The 23,538-nt window shown below is 37.1% G+C and overlaps 1 protein-coding gene across 1 annotated transcript in view; it reads right to left on the reverse strand.

Moving 5' to 3' along the window:
- The window catches only part of Gas2l3 (growth arrest specific 2 like 3), a 34,276-nt gene extending 17,991 nt beyond the window's left edge, over positions 1 to 16,285 (reverse strand). The window contains exons 1-2 of the mRNA XM_015482875.2: positions 14,294 to 16,285; positions 3,415 to 3,462 (exon numbers count right to left, since the gene is read on the reverse strand). Of these exons, the coding sequence (XP_015338361.1) occupies positions 3,415 to 3,438 (24 nt within the window). The 5' untranslated portion in view covers positions 3,439 to 3,462; positions 14,294 to 16,285. The remainder of the gene's footprint in view (positions 1 to 3,414; positions 3,463 to 14,293) is intronic.
- Between the last annotated feature and the right edge of the window lie 7,253 nt (positions 16,286 to 23,538).

Genomic DNA, 23,538 nt, shown 5'->3' on the forward strand with positions numbered 1-23,538 from the left:
TGGCAATATTTGAATATGACCTGAGTATAAAATGGTAGTATGTGATATCAGAATATAATTCTGATTATTTCACTGTGATTTTATAGGAAGATGTCCTGGATTTTTTTTTAAACACACACTAAAATATTTGGAAGTGGTAAGACATCCGACTGTCCGCTTGATATTTTTTAAATATAGAACATTTTCCCCTTAAAATACATTAAAATTCATTTGAGGTAGGTCTTACTATACAAAATCAAAAGCCAAAGCAATACTATATGTAATCTAGATAAGTTTGGAGGAAAAAAATTAAAACCTGCTTTCAGACTCCTCTGATGAGAAATAAACATGTTTGAGAGAGAGAGAGAGAGAGAGAGAGAGAGATCCCAAAGGTAAAGAAAGAAAATTAGTAAATATAAGAGGTATGCAGGAGTAATGAAATCCAATAAAAAATACCCAAAGACAAAATGAAACTTAATTTGAGGAACATTATTTTTGGAATTATAGGTAGAAACTGGGGAATGAATTCCTAAACATATGAGGGTTCTATAAAAATTTAGGAAAAAGATGTCATTTACTTTCCTGAATTCTCTCCAAGCAAAAAGGAGTACAGCAAAGATTTACTGGTTCTTCCCTTCATAAATGTGTTATTTCTGTTTGTTAACGGAGAACTCAGTAAAGTAACTTAGCATGCAATATTCAATCAAAAATATTTGAATAATTGAGAAAATAATATTAGCAAATGATTCTAAAATCAAAATCAAAGTGTATCTTACAACCAATCATATTTTATTATGCTATTTGTACTTTTAAATCATTGGCTGAGCTGAAAACAGGCAGAGTAGGTACAAGTGTTTATCAAGGAAAGATGAGCATGAGTTAGGAGGGAGGTTTAGAAAAAATTATGTGTAAACATGGAAATGTTAACATTAACAAAAGTCATTCTCACTTCCTGATACTTAAGAGAAGAGACCAAGGCTGAATTTTTCTCTTATTGTAAGCAGAAGATGTTATAATACCCTGGCTACTCAGCAGCATATTAGTGTTAAAAATTAGATGTTAAGGGCTGGGGATGTGGCTCAAGTGGTAGCGCGCTCGCCTGGCATGCGTGCGGCCCGGGTTCGATCCTCAGCACCACATACAAACAAAGATGTTGTGTCCGCCGAGAACTAAAAAATAAATATTAAAATTCTCCCTCTCTCTCTCTCTCTCTCTCTCTTTAAAAAAAAAAAATTAGATGTTAATACCAAAACTGCACATCTAAATGCTGTTTATATGTATTGAAAGCTGCCACATTGCAGAGATTCTTAATCCATAAGCAGTTTACAGATAAACTTACATACATGAGCTTTCTTACAATTTGAATTAAATTGTATGCTTACACATGGATCATTTATCCGAGAAAGAATTCAAAGGTTTTGTCAGATTCTCAAAGAGGAGTATGACCCCAAAGCAGTTAAGAACTATTATTCATTGACTTTTAGACTGTATGTTTCCTTTATTAATCAGAATGAAGGACATAAAAGTAGGGTATGGAAGATTTTAATTTATTAAATTAATAAGAAATCAATTGATTACAAAGATATACTGGATGTCTCCTCTCTTCAAAGTACTTATAAATAAGTAACTGTCCAATACATTTAGCAGAGAAACAGCTAAAAATTTCTTACTTTCAGCAGGGAGAGAAGCAAAATCCTCCATGAGAGATATCAAGGTTACTCTGAAAAAAGAATCAATAAAGATGGACCTGTGGCTTCCTGCTGCTCTAATAAAACCCCAATTCCTTATAATGTCTTATTAGGGCCTCCTGCCTGGCCTGTTCAATATCCTTACTTGCTATGGTCATTCACCCTCTGTGCCCAAATTTACTACTGCTTTCCCCAATTTAAGCAAAACAAAATTGTCTCTTGCTCTTACCCCCCACCAAACCACATTAGCTTCATTTCTCTGCTCCCCTCATGCCAGCAATAAAACTAAGATTTGTCCATGCAAAAAAAAAAAAAAAAAAAAAAAAAAGATGGACCTGTGGAATCTAGATCAGAGATTTCACAGGACCAGAAAACAAAACCATGGGGGGAAAAAATCACCAATAAACTACTAATGATCCTCAGCATAGGAAAGAGAAAAATATGGATAATATGGCAATGAGAAAAGCACTCTATAAGGAATCAAAAAACTATAATCAACAAGAAATTAGTGTTTAAAGACTGAAATGAAGAGAGGACAGATTGAAGGAATCAAATCAAAATGGTTTTGAGAAATAAAGGAGTTCTGGGCACAATGGATGTGAATGTGAAAGAACACAAAACAGAAGAATAAGACCTCTGGGAAGACTGTCATCAATTCCCAAAAGAAAACACAGCATGATGGACTCCATCAGTAGAGCAGAATGGTATGGGACATAACATAGGAAGGCATACAAGCAGAATCACACTCAGGGTTGTTCCTAACCATTTGATAAACATATTCTCTTCTCTAAGCTTTATCAATTGTTATCTTGGTAAGCCTTCTTTCTTAGTCAAAAGAAAGAGAGGCTTTCATGTCACAGGTACTACCTCCAGTTTTACAACTGGATAATTTGATGTGCCAAGTTTGGTACAACCAAACTTCTGGAGCACCTGCTAGGTGCTATGCATTCTTGAAGGCCCTCTGCACACATTATCTCATTGATTCCTCACAGCTGCCCTGCAAAATAAGAACTATTATCCTCACTTTACAGGTTAGGCAGAAGATACTCAACAGTTAAATAACTTGCCAGAATATCACAACAGAAGTAGCAGAATGAGGATCAGAAATGGAATCCGACTAACTCTAAAGTTCTTACTTTCCAGCACATTGTATTATCAGCTGCTTGTATATTTCTAGATAACCATATTAAATATTACTTTTATCTTTAAGTTAATATTCAATCATGTTCTAGTTATAATAAAGTAAAGAAAACAAAAGGATATAAGACTAATATAACAAATACCAACCCTGAAAATCAAAGATAAGATAGATTATCCTGGCTTGTCTCATTACCCTCAGACATAAAATGAACAAAAAAATCTACTCCGTAAAATTTCAAATTTTAACCCCTAGTTATGTTCAGACATTTACAGAGCAAATGTACAATTGTCTAAGAAAAAAAAAAAATATATATATATATATATATATATTTGTTTTCACTGAAAGTTTTTTTTAACTGCTGTTATGTACTAAATTATAATAAGGGGAAAATGATAAAATATTCTAATTCTTTTATCAAAGTGGTACAAATAAGATGGATGCATCAACTCTACGATATATTTTATTCTTTCAAATGTTTAATACAAATAAAACCTTAGACTTAAAAAATCTTTTTAGAACTAGAAGGTCAAAAATATAATATTCCTGCTATCAAAATGTAATGCTTTAAAAAAATTTTAAAGACATTTTTCCAAGAAAAATACTTACTTGAATTGCAGGCTGCATGGTCATCTATATGGAAATGAAACAGCTATTCTGAAAACAGAACAAACATTAATACAGATGATGGCAGCTTTCCCACTTCCCAAAATCCCCAAATCACAAGATTTTAAAATGTGTTTTTCTCTTATTTGACCAAAAACATTCTCTTCCTGTTGGGATAGTTTGACTATAAAAGAACTCAGTAATGACTCCCTGCTTCTTACTTCCTAAGGATGCTTCTCACTTGAAAGAGGAAAACCTGAAACATACTTTAATATGTTGTTTCTGGCACTAGTACCAAAGAATTAATGAAGCATCTGGCCAGTAACATAAAATTAACAATAAGACTTTGCTTATGTAAAAGTCTCCCAGAATTTCATTTTCCCTGTAAATATAAGATAAATATAAAAATCATAATACCAATACTGAAATTCAAGCATCTTTCAACTGATTTTCATAGGGATCATTTAAGATCATCTGGACTTTAATATAAATTCACAAGCTTAACCATAAGCTTTTTCTGCTAGACAACAAGGTAATAAAGATAACTATCAATTTTAACTATGAAACAAAAATACTCAATTCCTTCCTGTAAAAAAAATTCAAGACAAATAAAAGAAATAACAATTTTAGTTTCAAAGTACAATTCTTGAAATCTACAGAAAAAAAGAAAAACTTTAATTAGTTAAATTAGGTTAATGTAATTGTTAATATATTTTCAGGAGAAAAGTGAAAAGCTTAAAAATGTTCAGAATAATACATACTGTATAAAAACCCAGGATTATTGGTTGCTTATAGCAAACATAATAAGCTAGTCTACTTTTCATTCTACTAAAACATATTAGGGAAAATAATATATAAAACCATTTATAAGACCAAATACTTTCAATTTTCAAGGAAAAGTTATTTTCTCCTCTAAGTCATATCAAATATACCTCATGCACACTGCCAACTATACATACCACTTTCCTTTCAGGAACATTTCTTCTGATACCAAAGTTGAACCTGAGCTAAACCTAACTGAAGAGTCTAATACTGTAACACATTTTCTTTGTGGGAAGGCAAAAGACAACAGAATGTCCTTTTTGATGTCATTTTCCTTCTCTCTACCACAGCAAAAGGCCAAAGAACAAGTGAGCATTACTAATGAGCTTGTTATGCTTCCCACGAGCTAATTCAGTGGGGAATACATTTTCCTTTAGCATAAATAATCCTTTGTCCCCAACAAAGATCCACAGTAAGAAGCTTCCGAGACGATTTTTTAAAAACGCAGCAAAGAAGCTGTTCCCATTAAAATGGAGTTCCACATAATCAGACAAGAGCTTTAACAGTTGGAACTGCCAACCCAAAACAAAAGAGAGTCTAAATTATAAGGCGTGTGCAAATCAAGAACAGTGACACATTCACAAAGGAGCTATCAGAAGAATGTTTAGTAGTTGCATTTTATGAAAAAATTCAACAAAATTAGTTTTATGAAAGAAATGAAGAATTTGTACACAATATTCAGTTACTTGAACTCTAGCAAAATCATATATATATATATATATATATATATATATATATATCATTCTTGTGTAATAGAATAAAGAAATAATAATCTGATTAGCATCAAAAAGAAATTATTTAACAAAATAGTACTCACATAAATTGTAATGTATCCTCATAAATGAAAAGCTACTATGTATATCAATATATGCTTTTATTGAAAAACTTTTATAAACTGTCAAGATTCAGTCATTACTTAATGAGTACTATGTTCCAAAGTACACAAAGAGCCAGTTTTTAATATTTTATAGTCATCCTTTATTCTCTTTCTAAATCTTTTTTGTGTCCCGGCATTGAATCCTGAGAGTAGCTCCTTGGTTAGCCCTAGTCCCCACTTTGCATCATAGCCTCAACTCCAGCTTTTCACTCATTACTTATTTTATCTTTCCTTAAAAGTTCCAGTCTTATTTTTTTTCATATAAACCAATTATACTGAACCAGTAATACGTAATATTTCCTTTTTGAAGCTGAATTTTTTTGAAGCTGAATCTTAACTAGCACTTTACTTTGCTTTTGTTTTTGTCTTTTAGGAAAAGTCTACTTCAATTCTTTGCCAACCTAAGGAAGTTGTTCCCCTTAGATTGGGGGTCAGGGGAGGAATCTCATGTGACCAAATCCAAACTACACTCTAAACCTATTGGGAATCTTCCACAATACAAAAATATATGTATAGATCATAAGTTAAGGATACTAAGCTTTTAAAATCCAGGAAAATGTGAGAAACATAGAACAGGCCCATCTACCTTAGATTTGACTTGAATTAGGGCCTAACCCACTGATCCTAAAAAGTGTCAGTCATGAGACCCTAAAGATTACAAGTCTTCTGGTTTGGTCATGTTTGATTTGAGAAGCCTTTAAAGACATTCAAGTAGAAATGTCAGGTAGGCAGCTAGAAATACTAGGACTAAAAGTTCAGGAAGAGATTGACAGCAAATACTTGGGAAGTAAAGCCATTGGAAGGAATAGCATTTTCTGATGAGAATGGAAAAGAAAGTGAAAAGGGTCTAAGTACAAATGCAATAAGGCTCTACATTACAATCTGACTTCAGATCATGGGGAAAACAGATAACCTGTGGAGCTGATCCTGGAACCCTTGGCAGTAGGCTCTGAAGCTGAGCACTTTTCCATTCCTTTCCCACATTATAAAATATGATGAGAAGAGCTAAGTGTCATGACTCAGATCTGATACAAATCTGGGCTCAACCAGGAATGGCAAAAAAGCAGACCAAAGTTAAATTTCTTCAGGAAAAAAAAAAAATGCTAATAACATTAATTGCTACTGACCCACATATTCATTCGTCACTCTGTCACCAGATTATTGCCAAGATACATAAACTGCAAGGACATGATAAATGACAAAGTTGGGACAGTGGTTACTACTGAGGGTGGGGGAGGAGACTGGGGAGGAATGCACAAGGGCCTTTCAACTGAACCAGAAATGTTTTATTTCAAGATAAGTGGTAAGGAAACAGGTATTTTTACACTAGTCTGTATGTATGTATTCAAAAAATGTTTCATCATTTTTAATGCTTCATTTAGAAAAACAGTCAAAGAATATATCCTTTATGATTTATTCAGAAGTTGAAAACATTTCCCAGCTTTGAATTTTTGAGTTAAATATTTCTTATTTGTCTGATCCAGAAAATAGAAATGCCATATCTATACCAAAATATTTCACAGGGCTAGAGGTGTTGATCAGTGGTAGAATGCTTGCCTGGCATGTGTAAGGCCCTAGGTTCAAGTCCCAGCATGCCCCCCCCAAACATACACACACACACAATGTGTATTAATATGTCTTATCATAAAGACAGCACAGCACTGTAGCAGTAGAAAGTATTAGATTTATCTGTTTTGAATTCCAGCTACACCATATATATATACTAGCTATAAGACCTTGGGATAGGGTAGTTAATTTCTTGGTGCCTCAGTCTTCTCATCTGAAAAATCGTAAATTACCATCTCCTTCAAATGACTGCTGTAAAAATTAAGATGACAAATACAAAGTACTTGACACATAGCTAGCATTTAACAAATGAAGAGTTATTAATTTTATGATGAGACATAATTATAGTTCATTTAATATAATTTATCAAATTAAAAAGATAAAATAAGGCTAATAATATTCAAACATTAACGATAATTTGGAAAATTTCTTTTACTAACATAAATATGGTATTAAGTAAAAGCAAAAGTTTTATAATATCCATGTCATTACTAGAAGTCAGAATTTGTGACTAAGATCCTCTTTGCTAGAATGACTCTTCAGGATTTTTTTTTTTTTTTTTTTTTTTTACATAGGGCCTTTGTCTCAATAATTTACTCATGCCCTTTATTGAACTAGGCACTATAGGTAAGAAAGGCAGTGGTGAACATAACAGCCATGTTACTGCCAAAATGAAAGTAATAAACCAATTGGAAAGTCTGAAAATAGCAAATACACAACTGAATACACAATATTAAATCATGGTAATTGCTTTGGAGGAAAGAACAGAATCCTCTAAGAGAGATAAACATCAGGGGCCTACTTGAGATTAAATTGAAAGAAATTATTTTGCTAGAGGAAAAGCTTGAATTGAAGAATGGTAGGAATTAGCCAGAGGAAGAAAGGAAGAGGAATTATGTACATAGAGAATGACTTTTGCAAAGGCTTTGAACAGAGAAAGTCTGATGCATTTCAAGAACCGAAAGAAGCAAGTGGAGCTAAAGCATGGAGAATCTGTGGCTTGGGAGAAAGGGTTGGAGAGTTAGGCAGTGGCCAAATCACAGGAGGCCAAGTTGAAGAAATTAAATTTTATTCTGAATGCAGTGGAAAACTGCTGAAGGGTTTTAACAAAGTAGTGGTGACAAGATCTCACTCATAGTTTTAAAATAGCTCTCTAAGAAGACAAATATAAGTGAAATAGTGATGAGTTTCACAGAGAAAAGGGGAAACAAGAAGGAAGGTGGCTAAAGGAAAAAAAAAGAGCTAAGGAAAAAGAACTAAAGAAACAATGAGAGAGAAAAAGGGGGGGGGGGGTAAAAACAGAGCAAAAGCAACAGAACCTAGAGAAAATGAGATGGAAAATAACCTGAAGTGGGGAAGAGTTAGAATGCACTGCAGTAGTTTAATGACAAATGATGGTGACTGGGTTAGAATCTGACAGTGTCTCCAAAGGAATGGTTTGATAGATGCCACAATTTGGACTTGGAATCTTCTGATTTGGTCATGTTTTATTTGAGAAGCCTTTAAAGACATTCAAGTAGAAATGTCAGGTAGGCAACTAGAAATACTAGGACTAAAAAGTTCAGGAAGAGAAATTGACAGCAAATATTTGGGAAGTAAAGCCATTGGAAGGAATAGCATTTTCTGATGAGAATGGAAAAGAAAGTGAAAAGGGTCTAAGAACAAGATCTGTGAAAATCCGATATTTTCACGAGAGAACTCAGCAAAGGATATAGAAGGAATAGTCAAAGAGATGCCTTATCTTTTCAACTAACCCAGGCTATAGCTTTCCTGATGGAGCTCTTTCTAGTAGTCCTTCCTGTTGGCCTGAATTAATTATATTTTTAGATCTTGAATTCATACAGTATTTCTCCTAATCACTTGCCTATATAGTATCCTGTACTATTCTGAATCATTCCTGCATATTTCTTGCTTAAGTTTCTGGATAACTATTGAAAATAGTGTTGATAGAAAGATTCAAGTCTGAAACTTAGGAAACAGATTTGGTGAGGGAAATGTGAAATCCCTAGGAAGCATTGGTTGTCTCCCTTCTCCAAGAATTTCTGCTGCAGAAGAAACGAGACAGCAAAGCTTAGGAAGCAGCCACATGGTAGACATCAGGGACCTTTTTGATATTATTTATTATGTGACCTGAATTAATGCATGATTTTGTCTCTTATTCAACATGTCCAAAGTAAAATATAGAGATTACTGGTCAAGGTACCAGCAAATTAAATGAGCTGCCTGATATAACAGATGATTCAGTAAGAAAAAAAATAATTAAGGCTGGTGTATAGGCAGAGATTCCAAGAGAATAGGAGAGAATAGTTGTACCAAGGAACAAGGATTCTGATCAACATGCTACTCAGGAATTCAAAGGACTGCTCAAATAGAAACACATACATTTTAATAATTCCATCAGACAGAATAAGGGTCCTGCACCCTAAAGGTTTCTGCACCCTAATCTCCAGAACATGTGAATATGTAACCTTACAAAGAAAGGAGGACCTTATGGATGGATTAAATTAAGAACCCTGATATGGGACATTATCCTGGTGAACCCAATTTAATCACCATAGTCCTTATAAGAGGGAGGCAGAAAGGTCAGAGTTATAGAAGATGGTATGAAGACAGAAGCAGAGAGGGGATGCCATGATGGGGGAGAGAGTGTGTGTGTCTGTGAGCTGAGGTGCTACACTGCTATGAAGCTGGAGGGAGAAGCTAAGAAAGAAATGCAGATGGACTCTCCCCTGGAGGCTGCAGAAGGAACACAATCTTTCTGACAACTAGTTTTTAGTACCAGTAAGACTAACTTCTGATGCCAAAACTGTAAGATAATAAGTCTGTTGTTTTAAACCACTAAATTTGTGTTAATATGTTATAATAGTAATAGGAAACTAACACACACCTTATCTGAAAGGAAGATTTGCCCAAAGGATCAGAACATTTGATCTAGAAAAAATAATATATATGCAAAATATAATTAGAAGGTGTAACTAAACCAATATGTGAAACTTCAAGGAAAAGGCCACCAGCTGCATCCAGAATGCTTGAACATGCAAATCTGAGAGGCCAAACCCATTGTGAGTGCTGTGTGCTAGCTCCTGTCATCACTGTCAATTAGTCCTGCCTTTGTCTATCCATTCCTTCATTCATTTATTTAAATCTACAGTTTTTCTGTGTCTACCATCTCACAGAACAGCACCAACATTCACCAAGTTATCAAAGCATCCTGATTCCTTCCTCTCCCACATCTCTGCTCCTCTCCCTGTTGCTATCTTTCCTTGGTCAAAACAATGACCATATTGTATTTCCACCTCCACATTTTCTCGTTAATACCTATGACTACTCTTCTAATTCAAGCCACCATCATCTTTCTACTAGCTGGCTAAAGCAGGCACCCTTTCTTCAGCCTTGCAAGTCTCCAACCTGTTCTTCAAGCACTGTAGCCAGAGCAATCCTTCCCAAACTCTGGGAAAGACATGGCACTATTCCCCTCCTTACCAGGATAAAGCCCATGTCTTATAACAAAAGCTTACAGGATCCTGGCCAGTCCCATATCTTAACCCTTACACTTTAGGCACATTGAACTTTTTCTTAGACCCTCAATCACCATGTTCTTGGTTTCTGCACCTGCTAATCCATAAAACACTTCCTCTTCTCCTCCAGATTCTTCTACCCATCCTTCCAAGCCAATTCCTTCAAAAGTCTCCCCTGAACCACCTCCTGGTTATACAGTAACATATAATATGCTTCTGATTTTACTATACCCTATACTTTAAGATCTTTAAAAGTCAGTAACATTCTCCATTTCTACTTAATTAGCACTAGAATTACTTCTAAAAATAATTTTTGTACATATCACTAAAAGGAATATGAAATTATAAAATGAATCTGTTATATATTCAGTTACAGAAAAAGCAGCTTTAATAAGAGATGAAGACTTTTAAGAGAAAGAAATATGATTTTTACAATTTAATAAAACAAAACATCACATATTATTTGAAAATATGGAGACTATCTATTGGTTGGAAATCTTTGCTTTTTTTAATTTGAAAATATCCTCTTGCAATGTTCAGCAAGGATTTAACAAGAATAACCTAATCTTACAGTAGAAAGAATTTTTCATGTGTCATAAAATTTTGTGGAATACAAAACTTTTTAAATCAAAGTTAAAATCAGTTCACCTTTACATACAGTAGACTAAAAAACTATATGGAATATATGCAGTACACTAATATAAGAAAATGTAAGAAAAATATCTAATTATCCATTAACAAAAAAAAAACTGCTCAAAGAGCTTATGGGACACTCATGCAGTGGACTTATTAAGCTACTTGAAAGAATAAGAGTTATATCTTGATACAAAAGGATGTCTACTATCAGGCAACCTGTAGGACAATATGTATAATGTTGCTCAGAGCTCAGATCACAGGTGTTTTGTTTTTTTTTTCTAAATTATGAGTGTGTGTAAAAAAGAAAAAATTCTAAACATGGTTAAGCGTTTTTTCAACAACCAGTTTTATTTTTTGAATCAAACTATAAGTAAGTCAGAGGCTAGAGGTATAGCTCAGCAGTAGACTGTTTGCCTGGCATGTATAAAGCCCCTGGATTCAATCCTCAGTGTCTCTCTCTCTCTCTCTCTCTCTCTCTCTCTCTCTCACACACACACACACACACACACACACACACACACAGTCATCCATCAAGTCATTATGTTTAATACTGTGTATAGAATAAGCCCTTCCCCACAGCTAATATACTTTCTCTTTTTTTCCATATTTTTTATTGGTGCATTATAGTTATACATAATGGTGGGATTTGTTACATTTTCATACATGCACACAATATAACAATACTACTATGCTTTCTTATAATAAATTGATATTATATGACAGAAAGAAAAGAGTCTCCATTAGTCAGCATTCCAACAATATCCAGCATATGACTGGATAATATTACAAATTCCTATGATACTGTCAGTAGAAAAGATAAAACTACATTTAGTGTATCTGTTACATTTTGTTACATTCTAATTCTTTAAATTTATAATTAATTTATGAAATACACAGTAACTTTCTGTAAACTAAAACATGTTATTAGGTAATAATGTAATAAGAAAACCTGAGTTTTTAGAAAGAGAAACACCAAAGAAATACAAGTATAGTTATTGTCTGTATCTTGTAAACATTATCTCTAAGACATTTCTCTATGACAATTAAATTGAAATTAAAAATAAGGAAACTCAATGTGAGATAAACTGACAGAGACTCAAGTTTCTATTCTCTCAAATCCAATGCATATCATTTAGCTCATTAGGTATGTAAAGGTATATTTAATCAAGGTAGGGAAAAAAACAAGGAAAAAGTAAAATACACTCATACATTTCTGAATAAAGTAAAATATAATAATATTGTATATATTAACATTAATTCTTTACTTTCCTCATTAACAGTTGGTTTTAAAACAATTACTTGAGAATCCGTAAAAGCAAAAAGAAAGAAAGAAAGAAAAACAATTACTAAAGTAACTAAAACTTTTTCCCTTACCTTCAAGGTTAAATTAAGAAATTATGAAAAAAAAAAAAAAAGAGTGGTCACTTAGCAAAATCATAGTGAATAAACAAAAACTAAGTGGGAAACTACGGTAGGAAACATTACTTCTGAACTAATTTTCAAACACTGTTGGACTTATTTAGTATTTTACTAAGAGTATACATATTATTGACATTATTCTCTTATCACACATTTAAGTTTACCATCACAGGTATTTCTCATTGTTTTTTAATTAATAAAATATTCAAAATAAACTCATGCCCATAACAGAAACAAATCTGGGCCATACAGAAAACCCAGTCCAGGAAGTTCTTATGTTAGGAATGTAATGCAAAAATAGTGGGATACAGAAAAAGAGATTAGACAGTCTGCACTGGACTCTGGGTGGACCTCACTAGGTTGTTTCCCTTCTTTTAGCTTTAGTTTTCACATCTATAACATGGAGATAACAACAACTCAATTGCAGAATTACTGATAAATTTAACAAGGTAAAAGTAAAGTACCTAGAACACTTTATGGCACATTCTAGGTAATAATGTGTTTGACAATCAGCAACACAGCGTTTACTGTTTCAGATATGATCTTTAATTGCATTCCATGTATTAACTTAATCAATGAGTGATAGTTGTCTTTACCTCTGGCACTGCCTTCACCTGATTCTCCCCACATTTTGCAGATAGCTTGCAACTTTTAATCCAAGTTAAACAGTGTAAAAATAATAATAGCTATGTATCAGGGACTGTACTAAACTAGTTATGTGGATTATTTCATTTAATCCTCACATCAATAAAGTAGGAACTATTATTAACCTTCTCTTACAGATTAGAAAATTTGGGCTTAGAAAGATTAAATAACTTGCCTACCCTACGGTCACACATCTAGTGGGATCTGATTTCAGATCCATATATTTAGCAACTTCATCCCACCAAAAGGAAAAATACTACTTCTAATTCAATAACGTCCAAATATCAGACACTTACCATCAATACTTTTTTTTTTTTAAACGGTTGAGTCAGAAGAACAACAGGTATCAGGAGCTACACCAGAAGACTTTCACTAGTTTCCTCTAAAAAGAAATGTAAGTAGCTCGAAATTCCAATTCCTAATCACTCAAGCATCAAGAGAGGGGGATCAGATAGCAGTTCACAAACTGCTTATTTTCCGAGAGTAGCTATTATGCTCTCCACACGCAAAATAAAACCCAAACTCTCACCTAGACTGGGCTTGCCAAAAAAAAAAAAAAAAAAAACTTCACTTATAGACTGGATCGACTACCTCACCATCCTCCAACAAGGCATTGGAAACTTTAAAAAGCTGATCCTTCATTTAAAAAGGATAAGAAGAAAACAGGGGTAAATGCATAGGGAGGCATGCTTTCCAAAAGTTTCCTCTGACTTCTAGGGACATTTGCAAAGTTTTTTCTCTTGCCAGCCTCCCCCAAACTGAGGGGTGTGGGTGGGAAAGCACTGTGCAAGGTCTCCAGTCACATTCCCTAGTTCCGTACATCTGGGACATCTGAACCCTGCAGGAACTACGGAGTACAAATAGGGAAGAGACTGTAAAGCCTGCTAAAGGGCAAGATGACCGTGTGTCGTTTCCTGAGCCAGTGACTTCACTTCTTTGCGAGGGTGATGATGAAGAATCAAGTGACCCTCATGCTACGCGCTTGAGGATGAGGGTCCCCAGGAAACCCCACACTCGCTTCAGGCTTTGATTTCTCTTCGGATTCTAAGACAGGACCGGCATGGACCCCAAACCTCTTCCCCAGCCTATCCACACGCACCTGCTGCGCCCCTCCCCACCGCCCCCTCACACCTGCTACCCCTCTCTCAGCACCAGGGTGGGCAGGTGAAGGCGAGCAGAACTTCACCTTGACAGCTCCAGGAACCAATCAGAGCACGCGACTCCCACACCCAGCCAATCACAGAGCCTCTTGGATCCCGCGGCTCGGAGGCCCAACCGAACCTCCACTCTCCTTAGCAGTCGCTGGGGGCTCCTTCAACCTCAAGCTGAGGCGCGAGAGACCAGAGACGACGAGGAAAAACTTACGAGGGAAAGAGAAGGCACACAAGAAAGCACTCACCAGCCCAGGTGCGGGAGGGTCACTTCTCCCTGCGGGACACTTCAGCTCAATCTGTGCCAAACTGCCCGCCCCGGACCAACCGCCGCCGCCTCCAGCGTTCGCCGCTGGGCGCCGCCCGCCTGTTTCGAAGGAACCAATCAGAGCTTGAGGGGCGTGGCCTGGATGCCCCTCCCCAGGACCGCCCCGGCTAGCCCGAGACCCGAGCGCGTCCCAGGTCTCTGGGTTCTCTGCCCTTAATCTCCCAGAGGCTGGGAATTTTGGAGCCCCTCTTTTCACTAAAACAAAAGTGGCTCAATTACAGAGCAAGTCCTCCCATCTGGCCCCCCAGCGATTCGAACAACCCTTCTATTTGTCCTGATATGCAGGAGAGGTGAATGAATCTCACCTCTAAAGACTGCTTCCTAAGCATCCTGGAACACCGCAGGGTGGAGTTCAAGGGCCTTTCCATTTTATCCGGATCTGTTAGGAGCCGCTCCCAATCCTAAATCCACTCTTGTCCTGACGGCGCCACAGCTTCTATAGATACACTGGGGTTTGACTTAGTTCATTGGGCTTTACAATAAAAAGATTTCTTGAAAAAAAAATAAATAACAACAACAACTACCACTACTAGTACTAGTAGTCAACAGGGATGTATGTGGTCCTAAGCAGAAATCATTCAGAGAGCATCCCCTCCTCTCAAGTGGAGGGCCCAGAGTGAGAGCCCAGAGGACTCTTGTAGCTCCAGATCACAACTGGAAGCAAATGTTGGCTCTTCCTTCGGGAAACTCCAAAAACAGGCGAGACAGGGGAAGTGAATATTAACCTCGACAAAGGGGATGCTCATTTAGTTCCAAGAGTTGAAATAAAACAGAAACTATCTCAGTGTAACACCGTATGATGTCATTGTTTCAATGTGATTATGTCATTGTTACAATGTAATAATAGATCTGTGAGAACTGTAAGTGTGGCTTATTCATGTGGGGAAAATTGTTGGCTAAAAGCCAGGAGATCTTTGTTCTAATCCTGGCCCTTATTCTCCTGTTATTTTTTTTTTTTATCTTTGTTCAATCATGTCATCTCTCTGTCCTTGGTTCTCCATCTCTAAAGTATGGACCTTGAACTGAAATGATCATCTCTCTAGCTTTTATTCCGTCATTCTCTCAACAAAAATAATTAGAAAAATGGTTGCTACTGAAACTAAAATCAAGAAGGCAATCTCAGACTTCAAAGTGCCCAGGAGCATAGTAAAGGCTAAATGAAAGTCAGTGAAAGAGGGAACACCCCACAGTCCGGGAGGTTGATGGTCAGAGGTTTGAAAGGAATTGAATTTTGAAGGATAAGAATCTGCCTGAAGGAGGAGGTAATTTTGAGTAAGGAATGCTTTCCAGGCAGAGAGAACAACTAATGAGAGACTCAGGAGACGTGGGGGCATGTGGAATCTTCTGGGAATAGTAATTTTAAATATCAAAGTTTGGAGATGGGGAGACAGATCATTGGGAAGGGTAGGCACAGATGACAAGCCTGATAGGTACTGGGGGGTGTAGATTCTTTCCTGCAGGCGGGATGATCACTTGGGGAAATCATTTTCAAGGATTTCTGAAGAAGGGAGTAAGACAAGTAGCAATTCCAAAAATTGAAAAATGACAGTTACCTAAAGTAGCTCAGAAGGGATAGTGAGGAAACATGTCTGGAGTTACATAAGGGGCTAACTTATCTTAGTTATTATGTGATGGTGGTGATGATCTAAGGAATACAGGGAAAACCAGGTATGGGGAAAGAATAGTGCAGTTTGGTTTGGGGTGTGTTTGTTTGAAATGCAAAAATAAATTGAAAGTAGAGATGCTTCAAAGATGGTTGGAAAGTTAGGTTTAAAGTTGTTTAAAATGGTCTGTGCAGGAGATATGGATTTGAGAAGTCAATTCAACAATTTTACTTAACATTGGCTCTGCATCAAGCTCTGTGTATACACCAAGGATCCTACTCTCACATAGCTTACATTCTGGGGTGAATGGGTGAAGATGGTCATTAAAAGTTAACATACAAGTGGTAATTGAACCTGATCAAAAACACTAGTTGTTGCTCCTCCTCCTCCTCCTTCTCCTCCTCCTCCATCTCCTCCTCCTCCTTCTTTTTACTAAATCAGTCCCCTGTGACTGCAATAGATACATATTCATAGGACCTGTTCAAATTGACCTATGTTTTCTAGTGTTTCTAAAACTAAAAGGCAGTTTATATACTGCTTCATTTTGAGTTGAGTTGAGGCTTTAAATTGATTTGTTGAACCCTAACTTCAAAATATGTACACTTCTCTACAGAATCTTAAGAATGAAAAAAATCATGGGCTGGGGTTGTGGCTCTGTGGTAGAGTGCTTCCTCTCACACATGAGGCCCTAGGGTTCTATCCTCAGCACCACATAAGAAATATAAATAAATGAAAACAAAGATATTGTGTCCATCTACAACTAAAAAAAAAAAGAATAAATAAATCACTGGGTGTGGTGGCACACACCTATAATCCCAGCAACTTGGGGGGCTGAGGCATAAGGATTACAAACTCTTGAGGCCAGCCTCAGAAACTTAGCAAGACCCTGCCCCCAAATAAAAACTAAAAAGGACTGAAGGGTGTAGTTCAGTGGTAGAATACCCCTAAGTTCTATCTCCAAAATTGCTAAAAAAAGAAAAGAAAAAGAAGAAGATTGTGTTATATAGATTTTGCTTACTGAGTCATTAATTTTCAATTGTTCTTTTATATTTTCTTATGTGTATATTATGTACCTATATATTTTAATATTACTTATTAAAAATTGAAACTATGCTTGTATGAAGTATTATTCTACTACACAGAAAAGAAATACATACACATACACTCTTAATATTTTAAAATCGTTTACTAAACTTTGCCAGCAGGTTATTTTATGTTTATTTTCATTTTATCCTCATTATATATTTCTCTATAAAAATATAGAACAATGTCTTGTAATGGCAATTGTGAAGAAGCATGGGAGGAATGGAGGAACTTTAGGTAGGGCTAAGGGGAGGGAGTGGGAAGGAGGGAGCAAGGGGATAGGGATGATGGTCTAATGAGTTAGACATCATTACCCTAAGTACATGTATGAAGACATGAATGGTGTGAAAATACTTTATGTACAATCAGTGACTTAAAAAATTGTGAGAGAATTGTGAGACACATATAGAGATATGTGTAATATGAAATGAATTGCATTCTGCCATCATGTATAACAAATTAGAATAAATAATTTAATAAAAATATGAATCTCTTAAGATGTAAAGTAAATATCACACACATGTATGTGTGTGTGTATATCTATCTAGATAGATAGATAGATAGATAGATATACACAAATATACATATACATGGTGGCAAGTGATCCAGAGTCAGGAAATTTATGCAAATCACTACTCTTAAAGCCCATATTCTTCATTGGTTAAATGTAGGATTGGGTAAGGAGTTCCCTTCTAGATTCTTTGATTCATTTGTGCATCTCTCCCCGCCTCCATCCCTTCTCTACTTCCAGACGCGCGCGCACACACACACACACACACACACACACATCCATTTGTTGCTCCCTCTGCCTGGCTTTTACATTAATTCCCAGTTGCTACCCCATTCCCTAAGCAAACTAACCATTTTATCTACCTTGATTTTAACACTGCAATTAGTAATTGAAGGTTCCATCTAATAAGCTGCAACCTGCTTTCATGTGCAGGCTTTCTAATTGGTGGTTGGGTTAATAACCATGTTCTAGAGGATCTCTCTTTACTTGTAATTGGCATACTGGTAACATGCAAAGCAAGACTCACCAGTTTGTGTCCGTCAACTGACAGTCTATTAGTTTTGACCTGCTAGTTGTGAAGATGTGCCCCATTTTAAGAAAGCACCATGTTTAGAAATCTAAATTGTTTAAATTATTATATTAGGAATTATCATTCATCTGAATAAAATACTCTATAATACAGAAGTGTCTCTAAAAATAATATGGCCTTGGATATTGAAAGTCCTACAAGAGTGCTTCTGTGGCTTTAAATATTCTCTGGGTGTTGATTTTTGTTTTGCTTTTAATTGGATTCTTAGTTCATTTTCCCTGTATTTTGTCATTGTTGTTGCTGTTTCTATATAAATTGTTTTGAATGCTTTGACATCAGCTTATGGATTGTGCCTGTGTGACATACTGGATGAAATCTTTGGGTAATAGAGATCTTGATTTATGCACAATTAAACTATCCCTTCAGCAGATAATCTACTGAGATCCATTTACACTAAAATAGTATGTGTAAGTAGCTCAACAGTATGACATTTTACGATAGCAACAGTTGTGGTTAATAACAAAAATATTGTGTTAAATCTGTATAGGAGTTGAATAATGTGCCCCAAAATTCATGTCCATCTGGAACCTTAGAAGATGGCTTTTTTTGAAATAGGATCTTCATAGACGTGAAGGTAAAGATTGAGAAAAGATGTTACTGGATTAAGGTGGGCCCCAAATACAATGAGAGTTCCTGATGAGGGTGGAGGAAGAAATACCAACCATGCACAGACAGAGACAGAGATTAGGATTATGTAGCCTTAAACCAAGGGATGCCAGGAGCTATCAGAGCCTGGAAGAGGAAAGGGAAGATTCTGTTGGCACTTTGACTTTAGATTTCTGGCCTCCAGACTGTGAAATAATAAATGTCTGTTGTAAGCTGCCAAACTTGTGGTAACATGGGGGCCCTAGGAAACCTGTGCAGCCTATATCTGGAGAGAAATGTAGAAGTCTGACAACAGAGCAAGAATGACTACATTGAGATACACCCTCCATTCATTCCTCCACCTCGTCTACGAGATGTGGTCACAGTAATAACAGTGTGGCCCATGCCAGGCTTTCACGGAAACTATATTATCTCTAATTGGCTTATCATCTAAACAGCATCAATTTCTACCAGGGAACAAGCCGGGGAGGAGATGTTCTGGTGTGTGTAACTAAAATGCTAGCATAGAACTTTCTAACTTCAGGCCCAGTTTGATATAAGAGTTCAAATAATATCACTAGAATCCAGTCTCTGTTGATTCTACTTCTCACGTTGGTTTTATTCTCAGATTCCCTCTGGTTACCAGATGGTTTCCAGAAGTTCTAGTTCCACATTCTCTTAGCTTCAAATCTAACCTTAAAAGGCAAGTAGCTCTGAAGAGTGAAGCTCAGGTTGGAAAACAGAAATCACTCTGGGTACTCCAAAAAGAGGAAACTCAACATGAACTTGGTTTTATGGAAATGGAAAAGCTGCAAAGATAAACAGGAGCAGATAAGATAACCCAGATATGAGCCATGTTACGCAGCCACTACAGTCCCAGGGCCTGGAGGTCAAAAAGAGGAGTTCAGAGGCCAGTGCCATAGGCATTAGGGCAGGATTTGCCCAATAGGACTGGGAGCCACATGAGAGATGCCATCTGAGAGAGCAAGGGAGAAATAGCTTGGCTTTCCTTTTGTTCCCATCCTCCAATCTTTCACCAATGCTTTCTGTTGATTGAACCTGCCAAAGCCAGTTGACAGGTGAACCTATGGAATGCAGCCTGTTGGGGGTTAGCTCTCCCTCCCAGTATGAACACAGCAAAGAAGGGGAAAGGGGGATGGATCTGAAAAGAATTAGCATACATTTGTGAGGTTTTTTGCTGTGACCATGCTATATAAAACAATGCCCAATTTTCAGTAGCTTATAAGAATGAACATTGATTCATCTTGCTTGGAGATCTGCAAGTTAGCTGATGATGGAAGTGGGGAAATGCTGCTTCAAACCATAGCTCAGGTTTAGGTACACACCTTCTGACTCTTATTCTAGTATTTGCAGCTATCCAGGGCATGCTTCTCACAGCAGATGGCAGAAGTACAAGAGCAGCAAGTAAAAACATGTGATGTCTCCTAAGGCCTCAGCTCTGAACTGGCACACTGTCACTTCCACCCACATTCCATTGCCTGAAGCAAGCCACAAGGACAAACGTAACATCAGTGGGCATGATGTGTGTTCTACCTACTCTGGTGAGAGGCATTGAAATTTGACAAGGCAAAGGTCTGGGCATAAACTTCTATGACAGAAAGAGGGTGAAGAATTTGGAACAATAATACAGCACAGAGACAGGAAAATGCCAGGCACTGCTGGCCTCCTGAAAATATCCCAAGCAAAAGATCTCATTTTCTTTAAATGGGTCACGTGCCCAATCCTAAACCAATCACTGTGGCCCAAGATGTGTGATGCTCTGATTACCTATTTGAGTCATATTTCTGACTCCGGAGCTGGGAATGGAGTCAATCCATCCAAAATACATGACCAAGCCAAGAATGTTCAAAATAAAACCCACTACAGTCACCTAACACCCTATTGTGATATATAATCGTTTACTGGATTTATTCTTTTCATGAGAGGGAAAAATAACTAATTTTGTAAAAAGAAAATATATCTGGGAAAACAAATTTGACTGTAGAAGAAACAAGTGAAATTGGTTTCTAATTCTTGATAACAAAAAAAGAAAGAAATAAAAAACAGTTATACATATACAGACACAAATTTTCTTCAACCAGCCCTGACACCAAATGGATGTCCTTCAATTCATTTCAGTTCTGACACTAATTACTCAGACTTAGTGCCAATCTCACAGTTCGAGGGCTCAGGACAATAAGATGGCCCTCACTTCAGACATCAGCCACAAACCCCAGGTTAACACTTACACTTCTGACCAACCAATTGGGTTCAATAGCTTGTTAAAGTACTTGGGGAAACATCTCAGTCCTGTTGAAAAACCAGCCTCTACCTCAGAGCAAAGCCTGTCCAAGGAAGGGACATCACCTTTGTCCTTGGAAAGACCCACAGAGCACTCCTAGCCTCATTCCCACCCTGCTAAGTTGTTTATCTACAAATAACAGGAGAGATCTTCGGAACCAGGTGTCCCTGACTCAGTCAGGCTAGGTGGGGATCCATAGCAACCCCCTAGCAGCCACCAATCAGCATGAGACAGGGAAATACCTGGGATGCCAGATAACCCTCCCAGTAGTGTATGGTGGTTGATAACGTGTTGAGAAACCATGTAGTTCAGCACGAACACCCCTCTTGGCTTAAACCAATCAGTTCAAATGAATACCCCTTTTGTACTGACCAATCACCCCTACCCAACTTGTTCCCGCCAGTGAATGTGCTAATCATGCTTTAGAGTTGTTATTTGATTTTCCCGCGGTGTGTGATGATTTGCTAAGAGATGCTATGATGTATGTGAAGTCCCTGCCCTCTCCAAAGAATGTATAAAACTGCTGCAAACCCTGGGCTTGGGGCGTCTCAGGGTCACCAGTTGCTGTGGGTGTGCGCGGAGGACCGAGCTAGCTCGCAATACACACCTCTTTGCTGCTTACATCAATCTTGGGTCTCTGGTGGTCTTTTGGGGGTCCCGAATTTGAGCATAACACTGTTACCAGTTTATCATCAAGAATACTTCTCAGGAACAGCCAAATGGAAGAGATACACAGGGCAAGGTCTGAGGGAGGGAAGGAGCACCTCCCTGTGTTTACCAACCCCCTAAATTTCCAAATCTCATTGTTCAGGGATCTTTAAGGAGATCTCATTACATAAGCATGATTTATTAAATTATTGACTTTTGGTGATTAAAGCCTATCTCCAGCCCTTCTTTCCCCAGAAGTCAGGGGTTAGGGCTGAAAATTCCACTCTTTAATCATTCAGTTGGTTCCTCTAGTTGCAACCCAACCTGAAGTGATCTAGGGGCCCACCAAGAGACACCTCATTAATAAACCTAGGAGTGGTTAAAGGGAGCTTGTTATAAATATCAAAAGATTATTCTATTAACTCTATCACTCAGGGATTTCCAAGGGTTTTTGAAGCTCTGTGTCAGGAACCAGGATCAAAATCAAAATATGATTTGTTTGTTTGTTTGTTTTTGGTAGTTGTAGATGGACAGCATTCCTTTATTCTGTTTATTTTTCTGCGGTGCTAGGATCAAATACAGTGCCTCACATATGCTAGGCAAGTGCTCTGCCACTGAGCCACAACCTTTGCTCCAAAATATGTATTTCTTATAGTATCATAATTAGTTTTCCATATGGTAAGCATCATTGTTTGCTACTATAAGGTCATAATCATTTTAATAAATTCAGATCTACAGGATTAAGTTTCTAGCTCTGTTCCCAGCGTCCCCACAGTCCCCATGTCTCACAACTTCCCCCAAAAGATACCTTGTGATCTGGAGACACCAAACCACACACAGTTCCCCAAAGCTGGATCTACCCTTTGAGACATTCAGAAATGTATTTGTCATAAGTGTCTTTTCCTCACCAGCCCTCTCCCCGAGGGCCTGCCTATATTCTCACTTGCCTCTTCATTAATCAACTATATCCCTTTAATCACTGGAGGCCGATATCTTCACTTTACAAAGGTGAAGCTAAAGTTTAGAAAGGAATGGTGCTCCCTGCTGTTGTCCTGTAGATTAATTTTGGTCTTCTGGGGAATCTGCATAATTCCCACCTTCTTCCTGTTGCGGCTGCCCTTCTTTCACCTTGACTCCTAGCCATGGAATCCAGGGCTATCCTTTGAAACCTAAAGGAAGTGCCACCTCCTCCAAGACTTTCCCCAGTTGGGTAAGCCCACAGAGCGCTTTCCTGTGCACCCCAGGTCATTCCCTCCAGTTGATTACTGGGTCTTAACCATTTTTGTATCCCTCATGGAGTTTAACCAAAAAAAAAAAAAAATGCATGCACTTAGTTGTATCAAGATAGAATCCACTCCCTTTTCCACTGACTACTTATTTTTAGAACTTCAGGGTTGCTTTAGTGTTTTAATACAAAAAAAAAACAAAACTCTTTGTTTGCTAAGCAAGCACCATTTTGGCTGACTTCAGGAAAAAGGAAGATTTAAGATCATCATTTATAGAAGGTGTGTTTTTGTATTCACCAAAGAATAATGGGGAGAAGAAAGCAGCCTAGAACAATGAAGGAAGGAAATGAACCAATTCCTGCTTTGGGGGAAGTATACAACAGCTGTGCACCCAGCTGTAGGAGTGTTTTCAAATAGCAAAACAAAACAAATGCAAAAGTGATTAATTGTATACACTGGAGCCACTAGTGAGCACTTTAAGAGAGATAAGGGTATGTTCCCTCACTGTAGTTATCTGCCTGCTCTCAATTTGTAAATGCAGTGTCAAGACTGTAACTAGGGAGAAAAGGGATGCCTCGAGGGGATATTTTACATGAAAATCATTAACTTTTCTCTAT

The sequence above is a fragment of the Marmota marmota genome, unplaced genomic scaffold, assembly GCF_001458135.2.
Source record: "Marmota marmota marmota unplaced genomic scaffold, marMar, whole genome shotgun sequence".
Classification (NCBI taxonomy): domain Eukaryota; kingdom Metazoa; phylum Chordata; class Mammalia; order Rodentia; family Sciuridae; genus Marmota; species Marmota marmota.